Below are 22837 nucleotides of genomic sequence, written 5' to 3' on the forward strand. Positions count from 1 at the left end.
ATGACAAAAAAGCCGCCCAAATATTGTGGTGCATTATTGTAGTGGAATATTAATATTCTTTGAGAAACAATGTATATGAAAAGATTCAGAAAACTATAAAAAGCTTTCTATGTTCTGATATAAATGGAAACAAAACCACTAAAACTATACACAGTGATTGCAACAATATAAACTGAAAGAATAAGAAGATAATTGCTTGGCCCCAAAGAGATGAGAATGCATTTCCCTCCTTTCTTTACAGGGTTGGTGAGAGACAGTGAAAGTGGAACACTACAAATAATCTCAAACTTAATCAATGCGTTAAGTATTTTAGCTGACCTTCCCCATTCCTTTCTGTTATAAAAGGATGTCTGGGAGGAAGAGGAATATATTAGAAAATGTCAAAACAAAAACCTTTAAAAAATTTAATTTCACTATATATAAATATGAATTTAAGACAATAATCATGCATCTGAGTTAGATTTTCCACTATGAATTTAGCACAATGGTGATGTGAGTAGAACAATATGATAATCATTTAGCAATTTGAGGAGCAATATCTATTTTAATTTTTTATCAGTTAATTCACAATATAATAATTAAATCAATCCTCCCTTTCTATTTTACCACATTTTCACTAATACTTGATTTTCTTTTGATGAGAAAAAATGGAATATATATATTTTTATTATATACAAGTTCTGCTTTTGACTTCACCCTACCTCTTGATTAGAACAGAATATGAGTTCACTTCTCAGGTATTCAGCTGTGTCTGACTCTTCTTGACCCTGTGAACCATATAGCACACTAATATACTTGGCAAAGATTCTGAAGTGGTTTACTATTTTCTTTTCTAGCTTATTTTACAGATGAGAAAACAGGGTTAAGTGTTTGCCCAAAGTCACATATCTAATGCTGAGACTAGATTTAAACTTAGGTCTTTCAAGACCAGCACTGTAATATATTGAGCAATCTATATCTCTCTCTTTTTTTTGTCACCTAGCTGCCTCTTCCTATTTATCTTGTAATCATTGTGTACAATTTTGTTCTGGCTTTGTTGTATTTTACCTTTGCTCAAAACTTCTAATATTTCACTGTATTCTTCATATTCATTTGTTTACATAGTACAATATTCCATTATACTTAAGAGCCACAATTTGATAAATAATTTCCCAGTCAACAAGCATTCATTCTTTTTAGTTCCATGCTACTACAGAAAATGTTATCATGACTACTTGGGTACACATTAGATACTTCCATTTTTGAGCTTTTTGGCATATACATTTACCAGTATAACCCCTCAATAGAAAAGCAATCAAGAATGGTTGGACTAATTTCACAACTCTACTAATGGGCTGTTAGTATGTCTACCTTCTCACAATCCCTCCAACACAGAATAATTCTTCTTTTTGATGCCTTTGCTAATTTACTATAAATTTGAAACCTCAAGTTATTTTGGTTTACCTCGTTGTTAGTTTTTAATGTTTTGTTTTGTTTTTAAACAGTAATCACTTTTAAAGTAAACCTATCTTTCAAAAATCATATCCATCTTTTGTAATTTAGGGAATATTTGAGTACCAGTATCTTAAGAGTAAAACTGGTTTGAGGACTGGCCAGCATACCTCAAGATTCTGATCAAGAAAAAGCAGGCATGTAATTGAATGGCTTCAAAACACACATCCCAGTTTCCAATTCTTAATTAAGGGTAATCAAGTAATTAGTTACCCTTGCTACTATGAAGGGCACAACAATCTACTTCTCCTGGAATCTTCTCAAAATCTTTACAAATTCTGAGACCTTGGCTACATATTTTTTAGTTTTAAGTTTTATTTTTCAGATACCACTAGCCAGTATTTACCAGACTCTCTTCTCTTCTGTTCTCCATCCTACTCTACTTTCACTATTCCACCTTTCCTTGTGGAATATAAAGTTTAAAAAAAAAAAACTGCCCTCTGCATACAATTGTGCCTTCCTCTAATAAATTACTTTGTCCATGTCTTCCATTTAAGGTTTACTTATTTTTGAAAACTTTAAAATATTACTAAGTTCCCAAACATCCCAAAAATTTTTTTCCAAAAAAAGTTTTTGACAGACAAGTAGACACAAGCTAAGTCAAGATTTTCCCATTGTTGGCTAATTTATTGAAGAGAGACAACCAAATAATTTGGAAAATAGGACTTCAGAAGATAAATACTCATTAGCCTGAGCTCTGTGGATTGATCAATGAAACAACTAGGTTATGCCCTTTTTTCCTTTGTAATCAGAAATACTTAAAAGTGTCTTTGGAATGAACTATTTTGTTTGCTTATAAAGTTAATCTTTTGTTGATGAAGTCTATATCACCACCTGGAAAAGATTTTCTCCTAATAAGAGAATAAATCACCTTGATTCTAGGCCAACTAATATATATCATGAGAGAAATGTGAATGTCTGAGTGAAAAATTTGATCAAGAGTTCATCAATTATCATCCCTAGGGTGTAGGACCAATTACACAATTTTTCTAGGAAGTTATGTTATGATGTTGTACATATTTCAACAGTCTCACTCTTTCAGGGATAAATAAAATGTTTTGTTTCATGACATCCATTCAGATGTTTGGATAAGCTAGAAATATGATAGAATAAGATAGAAATAACAAAGAAAATGGTTTCTAAGCAATGCATATTGTTTTTTTTTCTTTTATTAAAAAATCTCAATCACATACAAAAATAACTAATAAATAAAAAATTCACTTAGTATAAAATCATCCTGTTTTAAAAATATTTTTATAAGCTTAAACATAAAAATAAATTAAAATAGGGTAAAATGTAAGACCAAGACCAATTTCTGTTAATAATTTTCATAGATGGTTACCAACAACATGTCTATGTAGATGCTTAAAGAAGATTCCCTAAAATATGCAATTTTAGCAATTTTTAAAATCTCCAAATAGTTTTACAATTCCTTCCATCAAATCCATGAAGATAATTATGCATCATTAATTTTGCAATTATTATTCTATTTCTAGGTAGCTTACTCATGAAGAATATCTCACTATTTATGAGTAAATTTTACACCAATTAAATAAATTCAATGAATAAATGTGTGTAGGGACAAATTGAAAGAAATTAGAATGTATTTGTATGTAAAAGAAATTACAAGACACATGACTTATAAAGCAAAAGAAAATATATTTATAGTTTGCCATTGGATTAATACATTCACAGTTTAGCATTTATAAAGAATGAAACATTTTTTAAAAAATGAACAGACTCCAATTCACAAATTTAAATTTCACACAATAGATCCCTAGTTTCTGTTGCATTCATTCATTCTGAAACAGATAAACATTTTGAAACTGATACATTCTGTACTCTTTATAAAATACAGTAAGGCATTTATGAGCAATTATATGTGTTCTTGAGGATAATGAGAAAAAATAAAACAATTATCCTGAACTGTTTCATATTTGAGGAAACATCTTAATTTCCATAATTGTAAAATAATTACAAGTATTGAAAATAATAGATAATATATTAAACAACTGTTTTTATTAGTGCTTTAACATATTGCTAATGGAAATTTTTTCCCTTTGACTTAGATGTAGGAAGAACTGAGTCCTCATCTTGTGATTTGCTAAAGATAATTTTTAAAATTATGTTTCCTTTAGTAATCTTTGACTTGATTAAACAAGTTTTGACTTGTTAAGCAAAGAATTAAACAAAAACTTGTATCTTATATAGTAGCAGACTTAATTTTTTTTATTATCCATAGAAAAGCATCAAAATCAGCTATTTAGTTGGTTATACAGAGTATTAGAAGGAGCTGTATCTGGCTATTTGTTTTGCATAATGTCTCCCAAGACCAGGCAAGAAAATTTTTAAGTGTTAAATCATTCTCTAAGGTATTTCAGACTGTTTCCATTCCACAGAGACATGACAATATTGAGATGACCTGCCATGTCTACAATGTGTCTTGCAAATATTATTATTTATAAAACTTAATACTCCTAAAATGGATATTCATATGTTGGTTTGATTCCCCACCCCAATTTATCTTGTTATTTTATATTTAAGTTGCTAAACAAAAATCCACAAGCTCGGTAACAGCCACATTTGTCAATAATATTCTAGTAATTAGCCACTTTAAAAAATAGCTGTTAAGGGTGGATCTCTTAGTCATTGTTAAAAGCAGAAAAATGCTTGTATTGACAATTGTTTCATTATAACCAAAGGGGGAAAAACATATAGTGACTTGATAACTTTAATTCTTTAAAACAATAGGGTCATGGATTTAGAGCTACAATAACCTTACTTTACAGGCTAGGAAACTGAGTGCCCAAAAAGTCATATGACTTATGGTCACAAAAATGATAAGCGGTAGTCATTTCATAGTTGAATGGTCACAGAAAAACTTATTCATTCTAGAAGGGTATTGTACTGAATTTGAAAGTAAGAGAATGCTAGTTCTAATTCTGGCTCAGCTAATTGTTTTCTGTGATCTCGTGTAAATGACTTCATCTCCTTCTGCCTTCACTTTTACCAACTATAAAATGAAAGGGCTGATCTTGATCTCTTTGCATCCTTCCAACTCCAACTCATTTGAAATGCTTATTGTACTGCTACCCTACACAAGATACTATCTCATGTAAATATTAAAGTATCTGTGCCTACTTCCATTTTGAGATGTGTTTTTTTGCTTGCTTATTTAATGAAAAATAGAATCTTTGTCCTATAAATAAATACAAGATAGCTGAATGATAAATACCTAAGTAGAAATCCATACAAGTGACTGAAATGAAGAGCCAGAGAAACTGCTGAGGGAGTTGATAATTGGTTGTCTTATTCATATTTTTAATAAACTTGGCCAAGAACAGAAAATTCTGCTAATTTATACTTTCCTTTCCTTTGAAGTTCCTTTGAGTTCAAATTTTCAAAACTTGCCATCTGTATTGTCTTTCAAGGCAAGAACCAAGCACAATTGATCATGACAATACCTATTTGAATATGCAATACTAGGGTACATAAATACACAAGTCTCACTAATTGAGCCCAATTGGGAATTTGTGAGAATTAAAACATGAGACAGCCTGATGCTAATGTTTGCATTGTCTGTAAGGGAAAAAGTGGGATTCTGAAATAAATGAAGAGATTAGAGACTTAGGAAAGGATAATAGGATAATAAGATATCCCAACCATTTTAGAACTATCCATACATAAAAAGGACAAATCAAGAAGATTTCTCAGTTGGTCATTAAAGAAAGTCTGCAGGAGTTCTGTTTACCACTAATTTTCATTATGTGCTCATTGTTATAAATGGTACAACCAACGTTTCTCTTTGAAACTATTCTGTAGTTCAGACTTTTCTCTAATTCAGACAGAATTTCCTACCAATTAAGTGAAATCAATGACTTTCCATTGAATTTGTACATTACCCTGAAAAGTAATGCCTTTAGATATTTTAGGAAGCATGCTACTGACAAACTTAATGAGGCTTTATTTATTACACTGAGACAGTACACTGTTAGCATGACAAATTTAATGTATTTTTCCCAAGTGTATAACTACATTATGGAGCAGCTTAGGCACTAGAATCACTTGGCTAGCTCAGTCCCTCATTAGTCAATCTATTTAGCATGTGCATGAGTTTGGCTAAGATCATTTCTGTTTTCTTGTAAAATGTAACCTCTAGGAAGACTCTGGAAAAGGTGTACCTTCACTTTATTATTCATAGAATATATTCTATTGATCCATGTACTTATCAACAAAGTTTTTTTCCAGGAGGAGGAAAAAGTTATAGTAAGCAATGCTACTTAAAAAAATCAATTTACTATATGAATATTTTAGGCTACTATGAAATAGCAAATTTTCATCCTTGAAAATTATTTCACACTAAATACATGGGAGTAAATGAGTAAAGTGAAAGTATAGTGTGAATATTTGAGAATTTATCAATTATTAACTTGCCAAGATAAAAATGTTTCAAACTATGTCTTGTCAGGACTACTAAACACATCACTTACTTAGATTTAATAGACTGGTTTATTCAATCAAACAGCTACTTGCCTGAGCTTTCCCTATGAAATAAACGATAGGTTGTTCAAACAGAACTGATCTAATTGATCAGTAATGCTGGAAGCAACATTTCTAAATCTATTCAGACTTGAGATACTTCCAAACAACATAAATACAAAGACTTTAGCTGGGAGGTTGAAGATTAGGGGAATATAGCATCATTTAGAGGTGGCACTTTCATTTAACAGTACTCATCTGTAAAGAAAATGACTGCACTTAACAAACATAGAATCAGCACTACTGTCACAATTTCTTTGATTGTCCACTAATATCAATATTTTAAATTTTTAAATTTTTTAAAATAAATGATGATCACTTCTATGTGTATTTCTTAATAATTTTCACAATTTGAATTCTAAGTCAACATCATCATTTCCTTTTTTATTCTATAATTAATCATTGGACTTGTATGTTTGCATAATTTCTGAATTGTGTAATTTTCTTCTACTATAGCAATACTGCTAGGGTGAGGCACAAGAATGTCAAATATCCAAGATCTTTAAACATAATTATAGAAGATTTTTGCCTCAGTATGAGTGTTATCAAGGATAATACTATGAATGAGACTTGGCTTCAAATCCTACCTGAGTCACTATATAATGGGGAAATCTCAGAGCCTCAATTTTTCATCTGAAAATAGGGATAATAATTGTTGTTCTTTGACTACATGGGGATATTGTAAAGAAAATGCCTTGCAAAACCTAGGGTACCTCAGAAATATTGGCACCATTCTTACTTAAAAATGCCTTCCTTGAGTTGCATTTAAGTAATGGTCATATGCTACATTCTCATTTTAAAGAAACATTAGCACTTAGTAAGGCAGCAATGAGACACAAACTATATTAATTTTTTGGCTAACATTTCCCTAAAGTAATTTTTGCCTATTGAAGTCACCCAAAGCAACATGTAGATACATTTTCAAGCTAGTATACAGTGCCTGAGCAACTTGAAACTCAAGTCAGGTAATACTATCCAGGTCTGCTACCATCTCTCTCATTCTACAATGCTAGAAAAGAATCATTAATAATACCAATGTGTACTTCTCCACTATCATCCACCGTTTGCTCTCACCAACACTGCAGAAAGCACAACTGAGAAAACGCAATGAGCATCATGGCCATAACAAAGTCAAAGTTAACTACATTTCTTACATTCTTTTTTTTTTTATCATGTTAACTATGTTAACTATCTTCTCAGGAATAGATGAAATTTATTAATGTTCATACATCTGGGGTTAAACAAGCTAAATCAGAACAAGTCTTCTGCTATTTAATAGATTCAGGCTACTTACCAAGAAGATAGTAGTCATTTAAAAATGGTTCCTGAGTGACTAATTGATGAAAAGACTCTCTGGAGAATTATTTTAGTTTTCAGAATAATCAAGGCTAAATCACACAAGAAAATTCAAACTGTCTTGATATAAAGTTCATAGTACTATTTTAACCATAATATATTAAAAAAGAGAGAAATCAATTTTTATTGTTCTCAAAATTCATTGGATATATAAGATACAAAACTAAGCAAAATAAAATATTACTTATAATATGACTTTGATATTTAAATCAAAAATAGTTATTAAAAACATCACATGAATTCATATCCCAATTGATTTGAAGTAAATGAAATAAACAATATTTGGACATTTATATATACATCAACAGTATCTTCAACAAAAGCATTTTAACCAACCAAAAAAAAATGACAAAAAGTTTGTTCTTTTTTCTTTTAGGAAGCACTTTTAAACAACAACTCATTCTAACTATGACAAGAAATAAACTATGTCCTAAAATTATTCCAGTTCATTCAGGATATCATAACTTCTGTCATTTAAAGGAATCTCTTTGCCTAAGAAATTTTTATACAACCCAGGGTATATAGGTATATAAATCAAACATTTACTAATAATAAATCATAATTTCACAATTCCCACATTCAGTTACACACACATAGGATTGTGGCCCACAGTTTAAGGAGCTTTGGTAAAGCCAATGTGTTCAGTTCTCTGGAGTAAGGTCTAGGGGGAAATCCCAGAATAAATGTTAAAAGATATATAGGAACAATCATCTCCACATATCACATATAGGACAAGCCATCTCTAATAGTAATGCTACATAATAAAAGAAAAAAAAACTCAGTGTTGGGTAGCCATATGTGAAGAATTAAATCTCTGGAAATCTCCACTAGTCCTAAATGATTGTCTTCACATTTTAAATAGCCCCACACTAAAACTAGGGAGCAAGATGGCCTTAATATGAGAAGGTAAGAGAAAAGGAAATGACAAATTGATCTTGGTGTAAGGGTTATAAGTTATGAATCTAATCAAATGATATAATAAAATTGTTTTCATGCTTCATTGTACTAAAAGTCATAGGTAAAAGGTTATTTTAACGGGAAATAATGCACATCTTTGACAAAGAAAGAAGGCACTGCTTTCCCAATTAGGGATGGGGATAAGAACTAAAAATTGTGATGTCACTGGTATAGAGTGTATTAAGGAAACTCTCTCTACCAATAAACATTGGCATTTTCTATGCAATTTAAGAATTTTAAAAGTTGCCTAGACTTCTGAGAAGATGAGTAATTTGCAGAGCCATTAGTTGTCAGGCAAAGAAATTGAATCCTAATCTTCCTGGATTCAAGGCCAATTCTCTAGCCACTATGATATGCCGCCTTTCTCAACTTAATAAAATACCTTTTCACTAACAATGATCCTTTAAATTATCATTTTTCCATCTTACATTTTGTTACCCCTTCAAAATATTTCAATATTTTATTAAGACACATGGCAAAAGTTTTACCTTTAATGATATCTTTGGTTGTTGTGATTCTTTTTTTTTTTTAATGCACAAGTAATCTATTAAGGCTTTTTGCTGGTATCTGTTTTGCATGTTCATTAAAGACTAATGTAAAGGTAATATCTTCATAACACTAGGGGAAACCCTGATGAGCATCATTTTACAGAAAAGAAAGTGTTAGCATCTGCATATTCAAATAGTAACAATACTTTTGTTTTCACTAATATTGTGAAATAATCACAGCATGAAAATATACCTGCAACCCTGGAATAAGTATACAGCATTTATGAAGTAATTTCTCAAGCACAAGAATGGTATCATGTTTTTGTTGCAAGGTATTTCATTCTTTAAAGCAACAAGAAAAGCCATATACCCTTAAGAGAAAGCATAAATAATCTTGAAATGTGCAACTATGAACACAGCTTTCCAGGATTCTTCATTATCAAATGGTTTTTCTTTTCTTGGCTTGAAACTTCCTGAATTAAATAAAACATTTTAAATATGATTAATATTACATTTTATTTGACAAGGAACATTACTACCATGATTCTATAGCATTGATGATACAGTGCTAGAGGAAGGTGGAACTCAAAAATTGTTTCAAATGAAGTCTCTAGACTAAATTAAAAAAAAAAAAAACATTGCTATATAGAAAAAAAATATATAAGCAGAATATAATCAAAAACGGAAATGGAGCAAAATTGGTGAAAAAATATTGTCAGAATCAATTTATCTATTCCTCCAACACAAAAAGATGAAGAAGAGTAAGGAGCTTATATTACAGAGGATATGAATGTATCACAGGCTGAAAAAGCAGTAATAAAAAATAGAATGAGATCAAAGTGGGGGAAATGCAAAACAAAATCAGCAATGTTAACATGATTCACTTTTCTGGCAGAACTACATGCACTTCTATGGAAATAGACATCATATTTATTTTAATTTTGACTAAAATTCATGTTCTATATAATTTGTGTCAAAAATAAAAAATATATAAAATTGTTTAGGTCTTTTTATGAAACAAGAAAAATGTGTACATACATGCTATTGATAGAAGTTAATTTTACCTTTAATTGGAGCATTAATTCACATTGACTTCACTCTTTCTGTACCTAGTTTTTTGCTTATTCTTCTGTACTCCATTGTGATCTTCTGACTTTCTGCATGAAATGTAAATTTTAAAAAATTCAGATGGTTATCATATGCTTTCTCTAAATAATCTGTATCAGGATATTATTTAATATTATACAGATAGCATCAAAGCATAATTGAGTCCTCCAAAAACTACCTATTTCTACCATGAAATGAAGGTGGTCCATGACCCTAACCTAGAAAAGCTTTATGTAATGATTTAGTGACATTCTGTTGACTAAAGACAAGATTGGCTAAATTTATAGTGGTGATCAATTTAAGAAGGATGGCCTTCCCAGCAATTCATTTGGCTAAATGAATCACAAAGCTTTATCTCCATCTACTGAATAGCTTGGTGGTATTTAATGAAAAGCCATAAAGCACATAGAAAAGTTGTCCTCAACGACCTTCTTAGACTCAAACTGGAAGACAGAATTATTTTTCAATTATGTACAGATCAGATTTTGATAAGAAAGAAATATGTTGTGGGAAAATCAATGGAGAAACCAAGAGATATATTAAGGGTTATTCCAAAAAGTTTAATAGCCCCATTTCTGAAGTGAAACACACTGACTTCAAAGGCCAGAGCATGCCTACAAGTGGAAATTATATCTTTTAAAGCTGATATTGACAAAATAAAAAAGAAAAAGAGATTATCAGGAAACTCTTAATCTCACCTCTACTCTGGGTTATGGAAGAGTCCTGAGTTTCTTAAGACTATCTACATGATGAGACATTGGTCATAATTAATATAATAATCTGGAATTAAGTAAACTAAATCTAAAGTGAATGTACATATCTTCTGAATTGATTGAATCAACTAGACATTTTAATGTTGTGAAGATATATTTTTGGTATAAGCTCTAAAAATTCATAATGGTACTAATTGGTATTATACTATAATGGTACGAATGACCAATATGAACTTAATATCTACAGATTTCATTATTTCTTCACTAAAATAAGCACTGAATAAAACAGAAAACTTATATCAATTTAACTTTCATAATCTGAATTATTTTCAAAAGAAAGATTCAAATTTGTGGTTTTTTTCTGGGTTCTTAGATACTTTGATATAACAATTTTGGAAAAATCATGGAGCTTCTGTTTATATTAACTAAGTATTTATAAAGTAAAAATTGAACCATCATATATGAAAATTATGAGAATTCCTTTGTTTACTAAGAAAAAGAGTAAAACAAATAAATACTTGGACCCATAATTCTGTTCTTGTTTCATGAATTGCACTGGCCAATAATTTCATCATTTGTTGGTCAGTCTTTGGAGGAAGGGTATCTAGCAATGTAGCAATCACATCAAATGTTTGCTTTTTTCTCAACTACATCATTTCATGTAATTTAATATTAATACTTACAGTTGTTCACCTTGTTCAAAATTATTTCCACTTTCTGTGTTAAAAAAAAAGACAATTTAAATCTTAGGATTATTTTATTGTTTTTTAAGGATCATATATGATCAGTTTTCTATAAATGGATTTCCCCAGAGAATGTGAGAACTGATTAGCATATAATTTTTCAATTTATAAATAAATTAATGGTATTATATGATGTTTTACAATTTTCCAATGAAAAGAAATTAAGTGGTATTCACAACGCTTGATATATAAAATTTTGTTTCTCCTATACTATTTAAGTTTGTGTATATATTCTATATTAAAAAGTAAAATTGACATATTCTTGATTCTTGATAAGTCTTTTACTTAATTACAAATATGCAACTTAAATAGATTAAAAATGACTGTTCTTATTCTGCAATATCATGTGAAGGATCATCACAGAATTCATTGGCATATTCTATTGAATATATTTTTAAAATTTTAAGTACAAAGTATATGGCTTACTTAGGGAACAGTCAAGTCAAGTAAAAATAGAAAATAATCTATAACATTTAGACATCTCAGCAGGATAAAAGACAGAAAATGGATTAAGAGCTCCAACTTTACTAGTATGGAATACCAGTATTCTGTATACATATATGTTGGTAGAGTGTGTGTGTGTATGTGTGTGTGTGTATGTACATACTAGTACAGAATATAAAGTTATTAATGTGCATAATGATCAAAACTTTTGAAACTTTACTGTGCACTGATGAGTCATAATGAAATATATCAGAATAACATTCCTACCTGAGGGTAGCTGTTTCCTTTTGGTGTACATTTCATAGAGAAAAATACCAGTTACTAAAATTATAACTTCAGCAATTACTGCAAGAAATGGTTTGAGTGGCACTAGGAAGGTTAGCACTCTGAGGTTCTGTTTTCCTTCACTCTCTCCTAGGAGGAATATTGCACGACACCAGTATGGTCCACTGTCTGTTGTTTGGAGATGCTTTATCTTTAGTTTTGTTTCATTATATTTGGATGGTAGAATTTCATACTTGTTTTTCATCGTAAGGTCAATGGGAACCTAAGATGAGGAAATATTCAAATCACATGTATAAGAAATATGTGGGTAGAATTTTTGATTTTGTTGATTGTTTTTAAATTGGACCTATGATTTCATCTGAGAAGGGATTTTTAATGGAGAACTTCCACTAAAGTAAACTAGCACTCACTTTTTAGGTTAGTTTATTAGCTTAGAGACTAGTCTGGATCTTTAAGAATTAAGTGACTTTGTACAGCAAAATAACTGTTAGGACGTGTACTTATATTGTATTTAATTTATACTTTAACAAATTTAACATGTATTGGTCAACCTGCCATCGGGGGGAGGACATGGGGGGAAGGAGGGGAAAAATTGGAACAAAAAGTTTGGAAACTGTCAATGCTGTAAAATTACCCATGCATATAACTTGTAAATAAAAAGCTATAATAATATAAATAAATAAATAAATGAATTTTTAAAAGAGTTAAGTGACTTAATCAATATTAGAAAAATTTTCCTGACTCCAAATCCAGCACTTTATCAATTATGTCACACTATCTTTCATAAAATATTTCTATATTTGTGAACTATTTAGGCTAGATATTCTTAAGAAAAATATGTCAGGAAAAAATTTGGGATTCTTAATCTAATTTTTATCATAGATATCTTCACTAGACTGATGAAGCCTATGGATCCCTTCTCAGAATAAAGATTAAATGGCTAGAACAAAACATTACAAAGAAAAATAATTATGTTGAAGTCTAGATATACATACACATGCATATACATCTGTCTCTATATCTATATATGTAAACTTCAAGGACCACACATTAAAAACCTCTGAAACTAGACAATCTTTAAATCCATGAGCCCATAATCATTATGGAGAAATGAATATGTCAGAGCTAGAATTCAGAATCAGAATCAGAATTTTAAAATACAAAAAAGTGCCCCTAGAATATAAGAGCAGCATCTGAAAATTGGTTGTCAGTAAAGGAAGTCTTACTTTAACCCAACTTTTTAAACTGTGGGTTGTAATCCCATGCAGATTCACATAATTGAATATGAGGGTCACAAAATTATAATTTGTTATCAGTAAATGTCTGGTTTATATACCTATTTTATGTACAAAGATTCACATAAAAAGTTCTTGGGCAAAACGGGATCATGTGTGAAAAAAGTCTAAGAAGCCCTGTTCTAAAGCATGCCTTTAGAAGAGAAGACTTAAATAAGACTGCTTTATCTCTCACTGTTGGAGAAAGAATAGAATGAAGATGGGATGTCATCTTAAGCAATGATATACAGCTGTACACTTAAATTTGGCTCTTTTCTTTATCTGGATTTTTTGAATGGGGTAGAAATTCTCAATATTCCCTATATTCTTAAGTTTTTCAAGATTTCTCAAATTCAAATATTATCTAGGACTATTATTCAACATAACAAAAATCAGTTTATTAACTGAATTCCCATGACTAACACACACACACACATGCACACACACACACACACACACACACACACATAAATTAAAACTATTTCTAAGATTCAAGTAAGGTCTAGTGGCCTGCTCTTTATTATCTGTAAACAGGTTATCCAAACTCAAGGCCTCCTGTCAGCCACCAATCATCTAGAGACCTCTTCAAGAGGTTCTGGGACCAGAGAGAAATATGAGTATATATTTATTGTATTAAAAATACAATAAAATAGCTTTATATAATTCTTCATATTACATTCAATCAACAAGCATTTCATTAGTATAAAGTAGAAACCAGGCACTGTCTACTACTCTTTCCTATCATGTATACAAATATGTGGGAGCTGGATCATTAACAGTTTAAAACTTCTTCAAATTAAAGCTGTCTGATATATATATATTTGATGGTTATTTCTTTTCTCTTTGTTGTATTAGCAACAAAGACAAGGAGATATGATCCCATCAACTCACAACCTGAATGTTATCAAAGGATCCATCCTTCTAAAGCACTCCATCACAATATTCATTGGCTCCAAAGTGGCACTGAGAACTGTCTGTTCTATAAGAATGGACTCCCATCCCTCTGCCCTCAAAAGCTAAAGCAAAATCTGTCTTGATTGACTTGGTTGGAATGTCCTATCAGATTTGAAAGCCCATCACAGCTGCATGCCAGCATTATTACCTGACAGCAGCTTGCCTTTGTCAGGAATTTATTTTCTCTCTTCATTAGGAGTGTATTACAGCAGTAGAAGAGAGAGAATACAATAGTGACGTATTTTACTGCCCTTATTAAACAATGTGGAGAGGCTTTGATGAGCATTATTGATTAGCTATGTCTTTATAGTCAATGATTGGACAAATCCACTCTTCTAGATTACTAGAAATTGACATTCTTTAGCTTTCCTTGGCCACCTGCCAATAGTAGACTATGTTGTCTTATTTAGCTACAAAAACCTAAACATTTGAATTTAAAACAAAAAAAAAACTGCATGCACAGATTAAAATAAAAACAATTTAGGAAAAACTGACTTTTTTTTAATTAACCAATCTGAATTTGAGACAACTAATTGATGTAGTAGAGTGCTGGATATGATGTCAAAAAGATCTTAGTTAAAATCTCAGACATATACTAGCTGTTATCTTGCCAAGTTACCTCACCTGTTTCCTTCAGTTTCTTCTTTAGTAAAGTGAAGTTAATAATACTACCTATCTCCCAAAGTTGTTATGAATCATAAGAGGTAATATTTGTAGGAGACTTAGCATAATGCATAGACATACTAGTATTTTCTTATCTCTTCCTTCTAAATTATAATGGTAGGTGAAAAAGGGATAGGAAAAAGAATGGCAGATTTCTTTCCATTTAGGTTTTTTTTTATTCATTTTTTTACTGTGATTTTGTATTTGCTGTCAGGAAATCCTTTCTATCAATAAATATCTGACACCACTCTAGCTAAAGCAGTCAGAAATGAAGTAATTTGTCTAACCTCCCAAAGCCAGTATATGTCACAAAAAGGATTTGAACACAGATCTACCTGATTTAGAGAGGAGCTTCTTAAACCTTTCCCACTCACAATCCCTTTTATGTGGGATTTTTATGTGACTCAGATATATAGCTATGTAAAACAAGTATACAAATCAAACATTTATTAATAAAAAAATCACAATCACAAACTACAATTTAAGAAGTTGGGATTTAGAAGATAACTCTTTCTCTAATATGCATGCAGCTTTAATCAACTTTCCAGGTAATAACACAAGATGCTAATGAGTAAGATATCTTTCCTCAAGGATATATTTCTCCAGATCATCAATTAAATATGCAAAATGTTAATGAATTATGCCGCCTTCTCAAAAAAGATTGAATAAATTACATTTTCTTTTCAAGTCAGTTTTATGTCTTATAAGAAATGATTTCTGAACTCTGACGATGCAGATGACAATATATTTATCACTGATGCTATTTGTTTTTTCTAAGAATATTAACTCAGAGAAGAACATGGAGCTCAGAAATTTAAATAGATCTAGGATCTTGGTAAAGATGCAATAAAAAAAAAAACTTTCACTTATTTTTTTATTTTGATCGGAAAAATTAAATCCTACCTTTTCACTTCCATTACTAGCATACCAGAACCACTGCAAAGCAACAAATTTTTCACTGTTACAACTCAAGACAACAGAGTCCCGTTCATAATTCACCAATGGCTTTTCTTTTGTATAAATTTCAGGAACTAAGGAAAATTAGGAGAAATGTACGATTAGTGAAAAAAAAAGTTTAAATAAAATACAAATTGGCATTTTAAATATTTTCTAAAAAAGTTCTCTCATGTTCCTAAATGATTAATGACGTGTAATATGGTATTATTTGCTAGTTGGTTCCCTATACTTAAACAATTTCAGAAGAACAAAATGCTCATCTACATTTACTTTTTAATGTAGCAAGTTCTAATATAAATCTCATCAAGAAAGAATGGTGTAGAACAATTTTGAATCAGCATTAGCGTGCATTAATATAAAAAAAGCAATGGCAATTTAAGAACAATGACTAAAGAAGTGGCCAATTATTACTCTAGAATACTGATGGTAAATCAAGCTTCCTGCCTTGTAACAAAGAGATGATGACACAGAATGAGGCATACATTTATAAATATTGAATACATGAATATCTTCTGTAAGAATGTAACTATTTACTTCTTACAACATAAGTTGTTTATTTGGAGGAAAAAGTAGAAGGGAAATGACAAAATACTTAAAAGAGGAAGAAATAAGGGGAAAGATCATAAGCGAATGATCAAAAATACACAGAAAAGAAAAAAAAATGGTAGTTCAAAAGGGCACACAGACAAGTAGGTCAGTGTCAGTAGTACTGGATTCAAGTTGAAATATACCAAAATAAAAGCACTCCTTTTCTTTCTGATCTTTTTATAGATAAATGCTTGTCCGCATCAAGTTAATTATACAGAAAAATTTGAAAAAAAGAAAGTGTAGACTCTAGAGTTTTGACATTAAAATAATTTGTTCAAGGGCAGCTGAATGGTGTTGTATATAGAGTATTGGCCTCAGACATTTAATATGTACTAGCTGTATGTCCCTGAGTAAGTCACTTAACCCCAATTGCCTCCAAAAAAGAAAAAAAAAGAATTTGTTCAAAATGACCAGACTTTAATGATCAGATCATGATTTCTAAATCCATCTTACTACTTCAAAGCTATTTATTAATAAGATGGAGATAGGAATGTGCTGGAATAAATGTTTGATAATTGTCTTGGAATAAGGATGGAGAAGATGCAGAAAACATTTTTATCTTTGATTTCCATTATTCCTTATTATTTCCTTTCAAAATTCCAATCAGCAAAATGATAAGTCAAGCCTGAATTTGTAGCTTTTGTCTACTTCTGAGTTGTAAATCATCACACTGGAAATGTAAATGATTGTTCTCAATAGACTATACAAACTAACTCCAGCATACCACTCTATGGAGAGTAACTAGCCAGATGAGATCAGAATGGTTCTGTGAAATCTGATTATCTGATTATTATAAGGTCTTTCCAGTGTGTCTATATTTATGTATTATACTAAGATGAGATTCTTATAGTGGCTTGTACTAATTTTAAAGCATACCCATAAGAAAGGGGGTAGTGATACAAAACCAGCTAAGTCGGTGAATATGACTCTGTCCATAACTATACAGCTGTGATTTTAAGGATTCTACACACACACACACACACACACACACACACACACACACACACACACAGTAGTATCTGACAAGATTTATATTAAAAGAAAGAAGCTGGTGGGTCTAGTCACAAAGTGAAATAAAATAAGTAATGTTTAGGGTAGGAAGAACTTTATCATTTCTCTCTTCACAATGTTTATCTAGCTAGAGAGGAGGGGCATCTAGAGCAACTTGCTGTGTGTCATAGAACATTACATTTAATGTAGAAATGACAAACTACATATCCATCATTTTGAAGATTCTGATGCAAAAGGATGAAAGAAAATCACATTGGCAAAGACCAGGGACTATAGAACTGAATGCTGAGCTTGCATTTTTAGTTCAAGGAACAACAAAAAGAATTTATTTATAAGAGACCTCTAAGGCCCCATAGTCCAACATTCTAATTTTGGATTTGAGGAAGCTGAGGGTCACAGAAGCTAAGTGATTTTCTCGAGATCATACAGGTAGTAAATGAGGGACCAGGACTCCAATGAAGGCCCTTTGCCTATAGATCCAGTGCTCTTCCACTACAGCGTTCAACTGAAAAATAGTAAATCTAAGAAGACTAATAAAGCAAAAAGTATTTGTCAATCAAAATTTCTTGAGCATTCACTACGTGGGAGATTAAACAAGAAGCTGGCTGAAGAAACTTATTCTGATGATATCTGTGGAATAGGTAGTAACTTTCTACTTTTTCCTATGTAAGTGTAAATGAGATCTTTGCAAATCAAGGCATTCCTTGACAAATCCATTGCAATAAAAAAAGAATGGTCATGGTAAAAACTACAGCATAGCACAAGAGAATAAAAAGGAAGAAAGGCTAATTTTGACAAACAGATGTGACCAACCTGTACCTCATAAGCACTGTGAAAGTTCACTTTTAAGCAAGAGAGAGCTTCCTATATCAAGTGATAAAAGCATTTCTCTCAAATCATCTTTTTCTAATTAAAAGAACACATTATGGCAATGCAACAGAAAAGGATGTACTTCCTTTATATAATTGCTTGACCCATTTTTGGCAAAGGTATTTGTGTAGCTCAGCTCAATTTTCTTCTGCAGCTGGCTGTCCATCAGCTAAAAAGGAGTGATTAGCCCTATAGATGGAGGGAACCTGTCAAACTATCACTGGAAACAACCTCATGATCCAAGTGAATAGATTGGTACTAGTAATAAAATTCTCTTGAAAATCTGAGTCAAAGTAATAATGCTTCAATTTCTTCTTGAGAAACAAAATTAGATAGTTAAAGGTCAAGTATGCAAAACATCTGCAAGTATGATGAATTTTATAGAAGTAGCAGTGTAGCAATCTTGGGTCACAATGCTCCCTTTTTTGCACAGTGTATGGGGTGAGTGGGAGTGGGGAATATCGTAATTTAGAAACTATATACCATCTTTTGAGCTAAAAATCAACCCTGAATCATTAGCAGTTATAGATTTAGAGTGTACGCTTTGCTTATTCTCTTTCTGGCATTCAAATACCCTCCTGACAGTTAAATACCAATAGACAGCAGCCTTTTTTGTCTTCAAACTAATCAGCTATGTAGAGTCCATTTTAAAATCTCATAGTAATAAGTCATCTCTTACTTTCACACAGAATAAAGTGGTGACATTATTGCTTAATTGTTCCTAGATTCAGGCTTATACATTTGTGTTTGACTTTAGCAGGTAGGAGACTTCCTTAGCCCTATCTAAAACTGAAGCTTCAATAGCCAGAAAAAGAAAGTAAGCCCTCTTCTTAAGAGAACTCACAAGTTAGATATAATGAGTGGAATTATAGGAAGATTGAGTATTTATAAAATATCTATGCCTTGAAGGTAGAATTAAATAACTGCAATATGAATTGTTCTGTGGAAGCCTTTAAATTGTATTCTGATGAAATTAATTATTTCTTCAGGCAATATTCATTTTTTAAATGAATTGTAGGGCAGGATTCTCTCTTAGGAAAGAAGTGCTAGAAGGAATACATTTATTAACTTTACAAATACCTCCAGGATACAGGGTGTGCTTAAAGTTACATTAAAGTTAAATGCACATTAAAAACTAATAAGCCCAATTGAAATGTTTCTATCTAAATAACAGAAAAGGAAAAAAAAAACACTCTGCTAGACAGAAGAAGAGTAGAAGAAGTGAAAAAAAAAGATAAAAGTTTCTGTCCTTGGAGACATACTCTACAAATCAGAATACTTAAAAGTAAATATAAAATAGAGGAAAACAGCCTGACTGTGGAGGTGGTAGGATATTAAAGAAATGAAAAGGGGAAAGCTCAGTCTTTAATCATGATCACTAAAAAGCAATGAGTTGTAGACTACTAAGTGGGAACTTTAAAAATATTTTTTTAAAAAACTCTCAAAGTAAAAAGTAATTGAAAATGAAACACAACTTTTAATATTTAAGACTTTTTTATAGTTAGCCTAATCTGGACCATGCTGTACTCTTGTTATCATGGTCTAGCTGTGAAAATACTTTACTCATATTATTTCATTTTGCCAAACAAAATTCCATATCTCAGAAACTTCTCCTCTTTCTGACAAATCATTCTTATTTTCACAAATGAGCAGTTTGTGAAAATTTGCATTTTGAAGCTTTTTGTAAACACAGCAGATTTTTCATGAGGTCTAATGCTTCTAGAAATATATTTATTGAAGACTGATGATGGACGGACAAGATCTCAAATTCCTAACCATTTTCTTACATTGTATGCTATTTTTTTAAAAGAAGGAGGTAGAGAGATCCCAGAAATTACTGGTGTGAAGATTCTTTCCATCAATATAAGAATTCAGCTTGTCTCTAATGGATAGAGGTAGATTATTCTATGGGGTACCAAGAAACTAAGTGTCTCACCCATTGTCATATAGCAAGATGTGTCAAAAATAGAACTTGAATCTAGGACATCTAGATTCCAACTCAAGTCCCCCACAACATTTTGTGACTCTGGCCCCCTCATATTCAACATGGTGTGTGCCTATGTATGTCTGTGTATAATAAAATATGAATGTGTGAATATTCAAAAATACTATGTGTAAACATAGTTTACTCAGATATTTGTAAACAAACATTTGTGTATACATATATATGTCTGCCATATGTAAATTTATTATGTATATTCTGTTGACTATGTTGTTTATTCATTAAAAACCAAAAAGACTATGAGGTTTTATAATTCCTAGAACATAATATTGGTATTAATTTCTTAGTACTGACCTTTAAAGTGAAATGTGCCCTTTCGATCCTTTATCCCTTCAAAAATACAAGAGTAGCTATCCATATGCACCTTATCAGTGACAATCAACCTAGAGATAATTTAAATAATTATCTTTATGCCTTTTTACCTTTCAAGAATGAAAAATTAAAAGATCTAAGCAATGATTAAAACATAAGTTTGAGCAACATAAAGTGAATAATTAAGGAGGTAAGTAATCACTATTTTCAAATAACAAGTAAAATAATTAAGGTCCAACTAACTTATAGACATAGAAATTTTTTTAAAAGTCAAATTTCTGCATCACTTACCTGATATAAGCTTGCATAATATTTTCAAAGACTCTGACGCTACTTGTTGTATTGATCCGATCATTACCTTTTTTCCAAAATACATACACAAATTGTGGATGCCTGCTAGTACTGAAGTTACATCTTAGTTCTATGCTAGCAGGGTTTCCTATTGTCACATTTTTTTCCACCACTTCATCAGATGTTTCTATTAATTAAAATATAAAGTATAATTATTAAAAATTAAACATTTGTAATAGCTTCAAAATATCAATTATAATTTTATAATTACAAATTTATAATATAAATTTATAATTTTTCAAGAGTTCTACCTTTTGTTTTATTTACTTTATTTTTTCAAATTTGAAGAAAAAAATTAATGTTAATAGAAATGAATAGACATATGCCATAATCTTATTACTTTGTATTCTCAATTAGATTTTAAGTTCTTTGAAGACAGAGTAAGTTTTGTATTTCCCTTTATATATATAGCATCATGACTGACACACAGAAGCTGTTCAATACATTACTTGCTGAAATTACTTGCTGAAATGTGGTCCAAAAGTATAAATCCAACAGCATAAAAATTTTAATATAAAAAATTTTAGAAGCCAAAAGGAATTGCTGAATTAATTCCAATAATATTACTTAACTTTTCAGTTGCAAGATGAGGATAATAATACCTATTTTAACCACTTTATTAGAATAGCTGAGAAGCTCAAATGAGATGATATATGAAAAGTACTCTTTAAGTATACCGAAAATATGTTATTATTTGAACTCTTTTTAATAATATAAAGTTTGAAGCAGAAAACTTGTACACACATATGTAAAAATTTATTTTTATGATTATTATTGTTAAAGAGAGTCAGGATAGATTAGTGAATAGAAAGCTGCCCTAAAAAGCAGAAAGAGCAGAATTCAAAGTTCCTTCTCTAACACTGTGTGACCTATGGCATGTCACTTAACTTTTCAATTTTATAAAAAAATTCTTTAAGACAAAGTTTCAGAGAAGGGACTGCCCTGCACTGGATAATAAGAGTAATCTAAACTAGGAGTTCTCTACATCAAATGAAATTCCTATCCTTATTGTTAAAAGCCAGAAAAGCTAGACAGCAAATAGCATTTGTCCAATAGCTTATGGTTTCATCACTTATAATTACATTAAAAAATTTAGAAAGTGGGAAAATGCTTTCCTGAGTAGCAACCAAGGGTAAAGTTTTAAAAACTGTATGCACAGCTAATCTAAAGTGCTTTGTGGGCAAATGCTTGAAATGATTGCTTATACAATTCAAAAAAAGCTAAATTGAATTCCATGCTTTAAAGGAGAATGTCTTTGATTATAGAATAATGGAATCTAGAAAGTATCGAACACTAAGAAAATTTTTTATGAATCATGATCAATTATGAATCAACAGTGCAGGTAGAAATAGTTTTGAATGCCTATTAAATATTCCAGGGCACCTGAAATATCCCCTGCTCCTTTTTGGAAGCATCCTTTATGGTCTCAATTCAATACAATAAACATTAATATCAAGATCTAATGCTCTATGGAAGAGAAAAAATTTCTACTTTCAGGGAGTTTACTTTCCACTTGGAAGGATTCTCTATGTATGACATAGAATACAGAGTTATTTTTTAAAAAAGAACATATTAATAACAGTGAATTGGTAAAGGCTGCCTATAGGAATTGCCACTTGATTTGTATCTTAAAGGAAGCCAAATCTATTAGTGTTTGGATAATCTTAAAAATGTAAAGAATCAAGTTATCTTCTTTATGATGAAAATGCCATCTACCTCTAGAAAAAAGAAC

The 22837-nt window shown here is 30.8% G+C and overlaps 1 protein-coding gene across 4 annotated transcripts in view; it reads right to left on the bottom strand.

Annotated features, from left to right (window-relative positions):
- Nucleotides 1–3130: 3130 nt before the first annotated feature.
- Nucleotides 3131–22837, bottom strand: part of EMB (embigin) — a 138978-nt gene continuing 119271 nt past the window's right edge. For all 4 annotated transcript variants that reach the window (XM_051990596.1, XM_051990601.1, XM_051990605.1 and 1 more), the window contains 7 exons: nt 21046–21232; nt 20737–20825; nt 15918–16045; nt 12106–12385; nt 11335–11368; nt 9896–9988; nt 3131–9304 (listed from right to left, as the gene is read on the bottom strand). In XM_051990596.1, coding sequence (XP_051846556.1) covers nt 9910–9988; nt 11335–11368; nt 12106–12385; nt 15918–16045; nt 20737–20825; nt 21046–21232 — 797 coding nt within the window. In that variant the 3' untranslated portion in view covers nt 3131–9304; nt 9896–9909. The remainder of the gene's footprint in view (nt 9305–9895; nt 9989–11334; nt 11369–12105; nt 12386–15917; nt 16046–20736; nt 20826–21045; nt 21233–22837) is intronic.

Source organism: Antechinus flavipes, chromosome 1, assembly GCF_016432865.1.
Source record: "Antechinus flavipes isolate AdamAnt ecotype Samford, QLD, Australia chromosome 1, AdamAnt_v2, whole genome shotgun sequence".
Taxonomy (NCBI): Eukaryota; Metazoa; Chordata; class Mammalia; order Dasyuromorphia; family Dasyuridae; genus Antechinus; species Antechinus flavipes.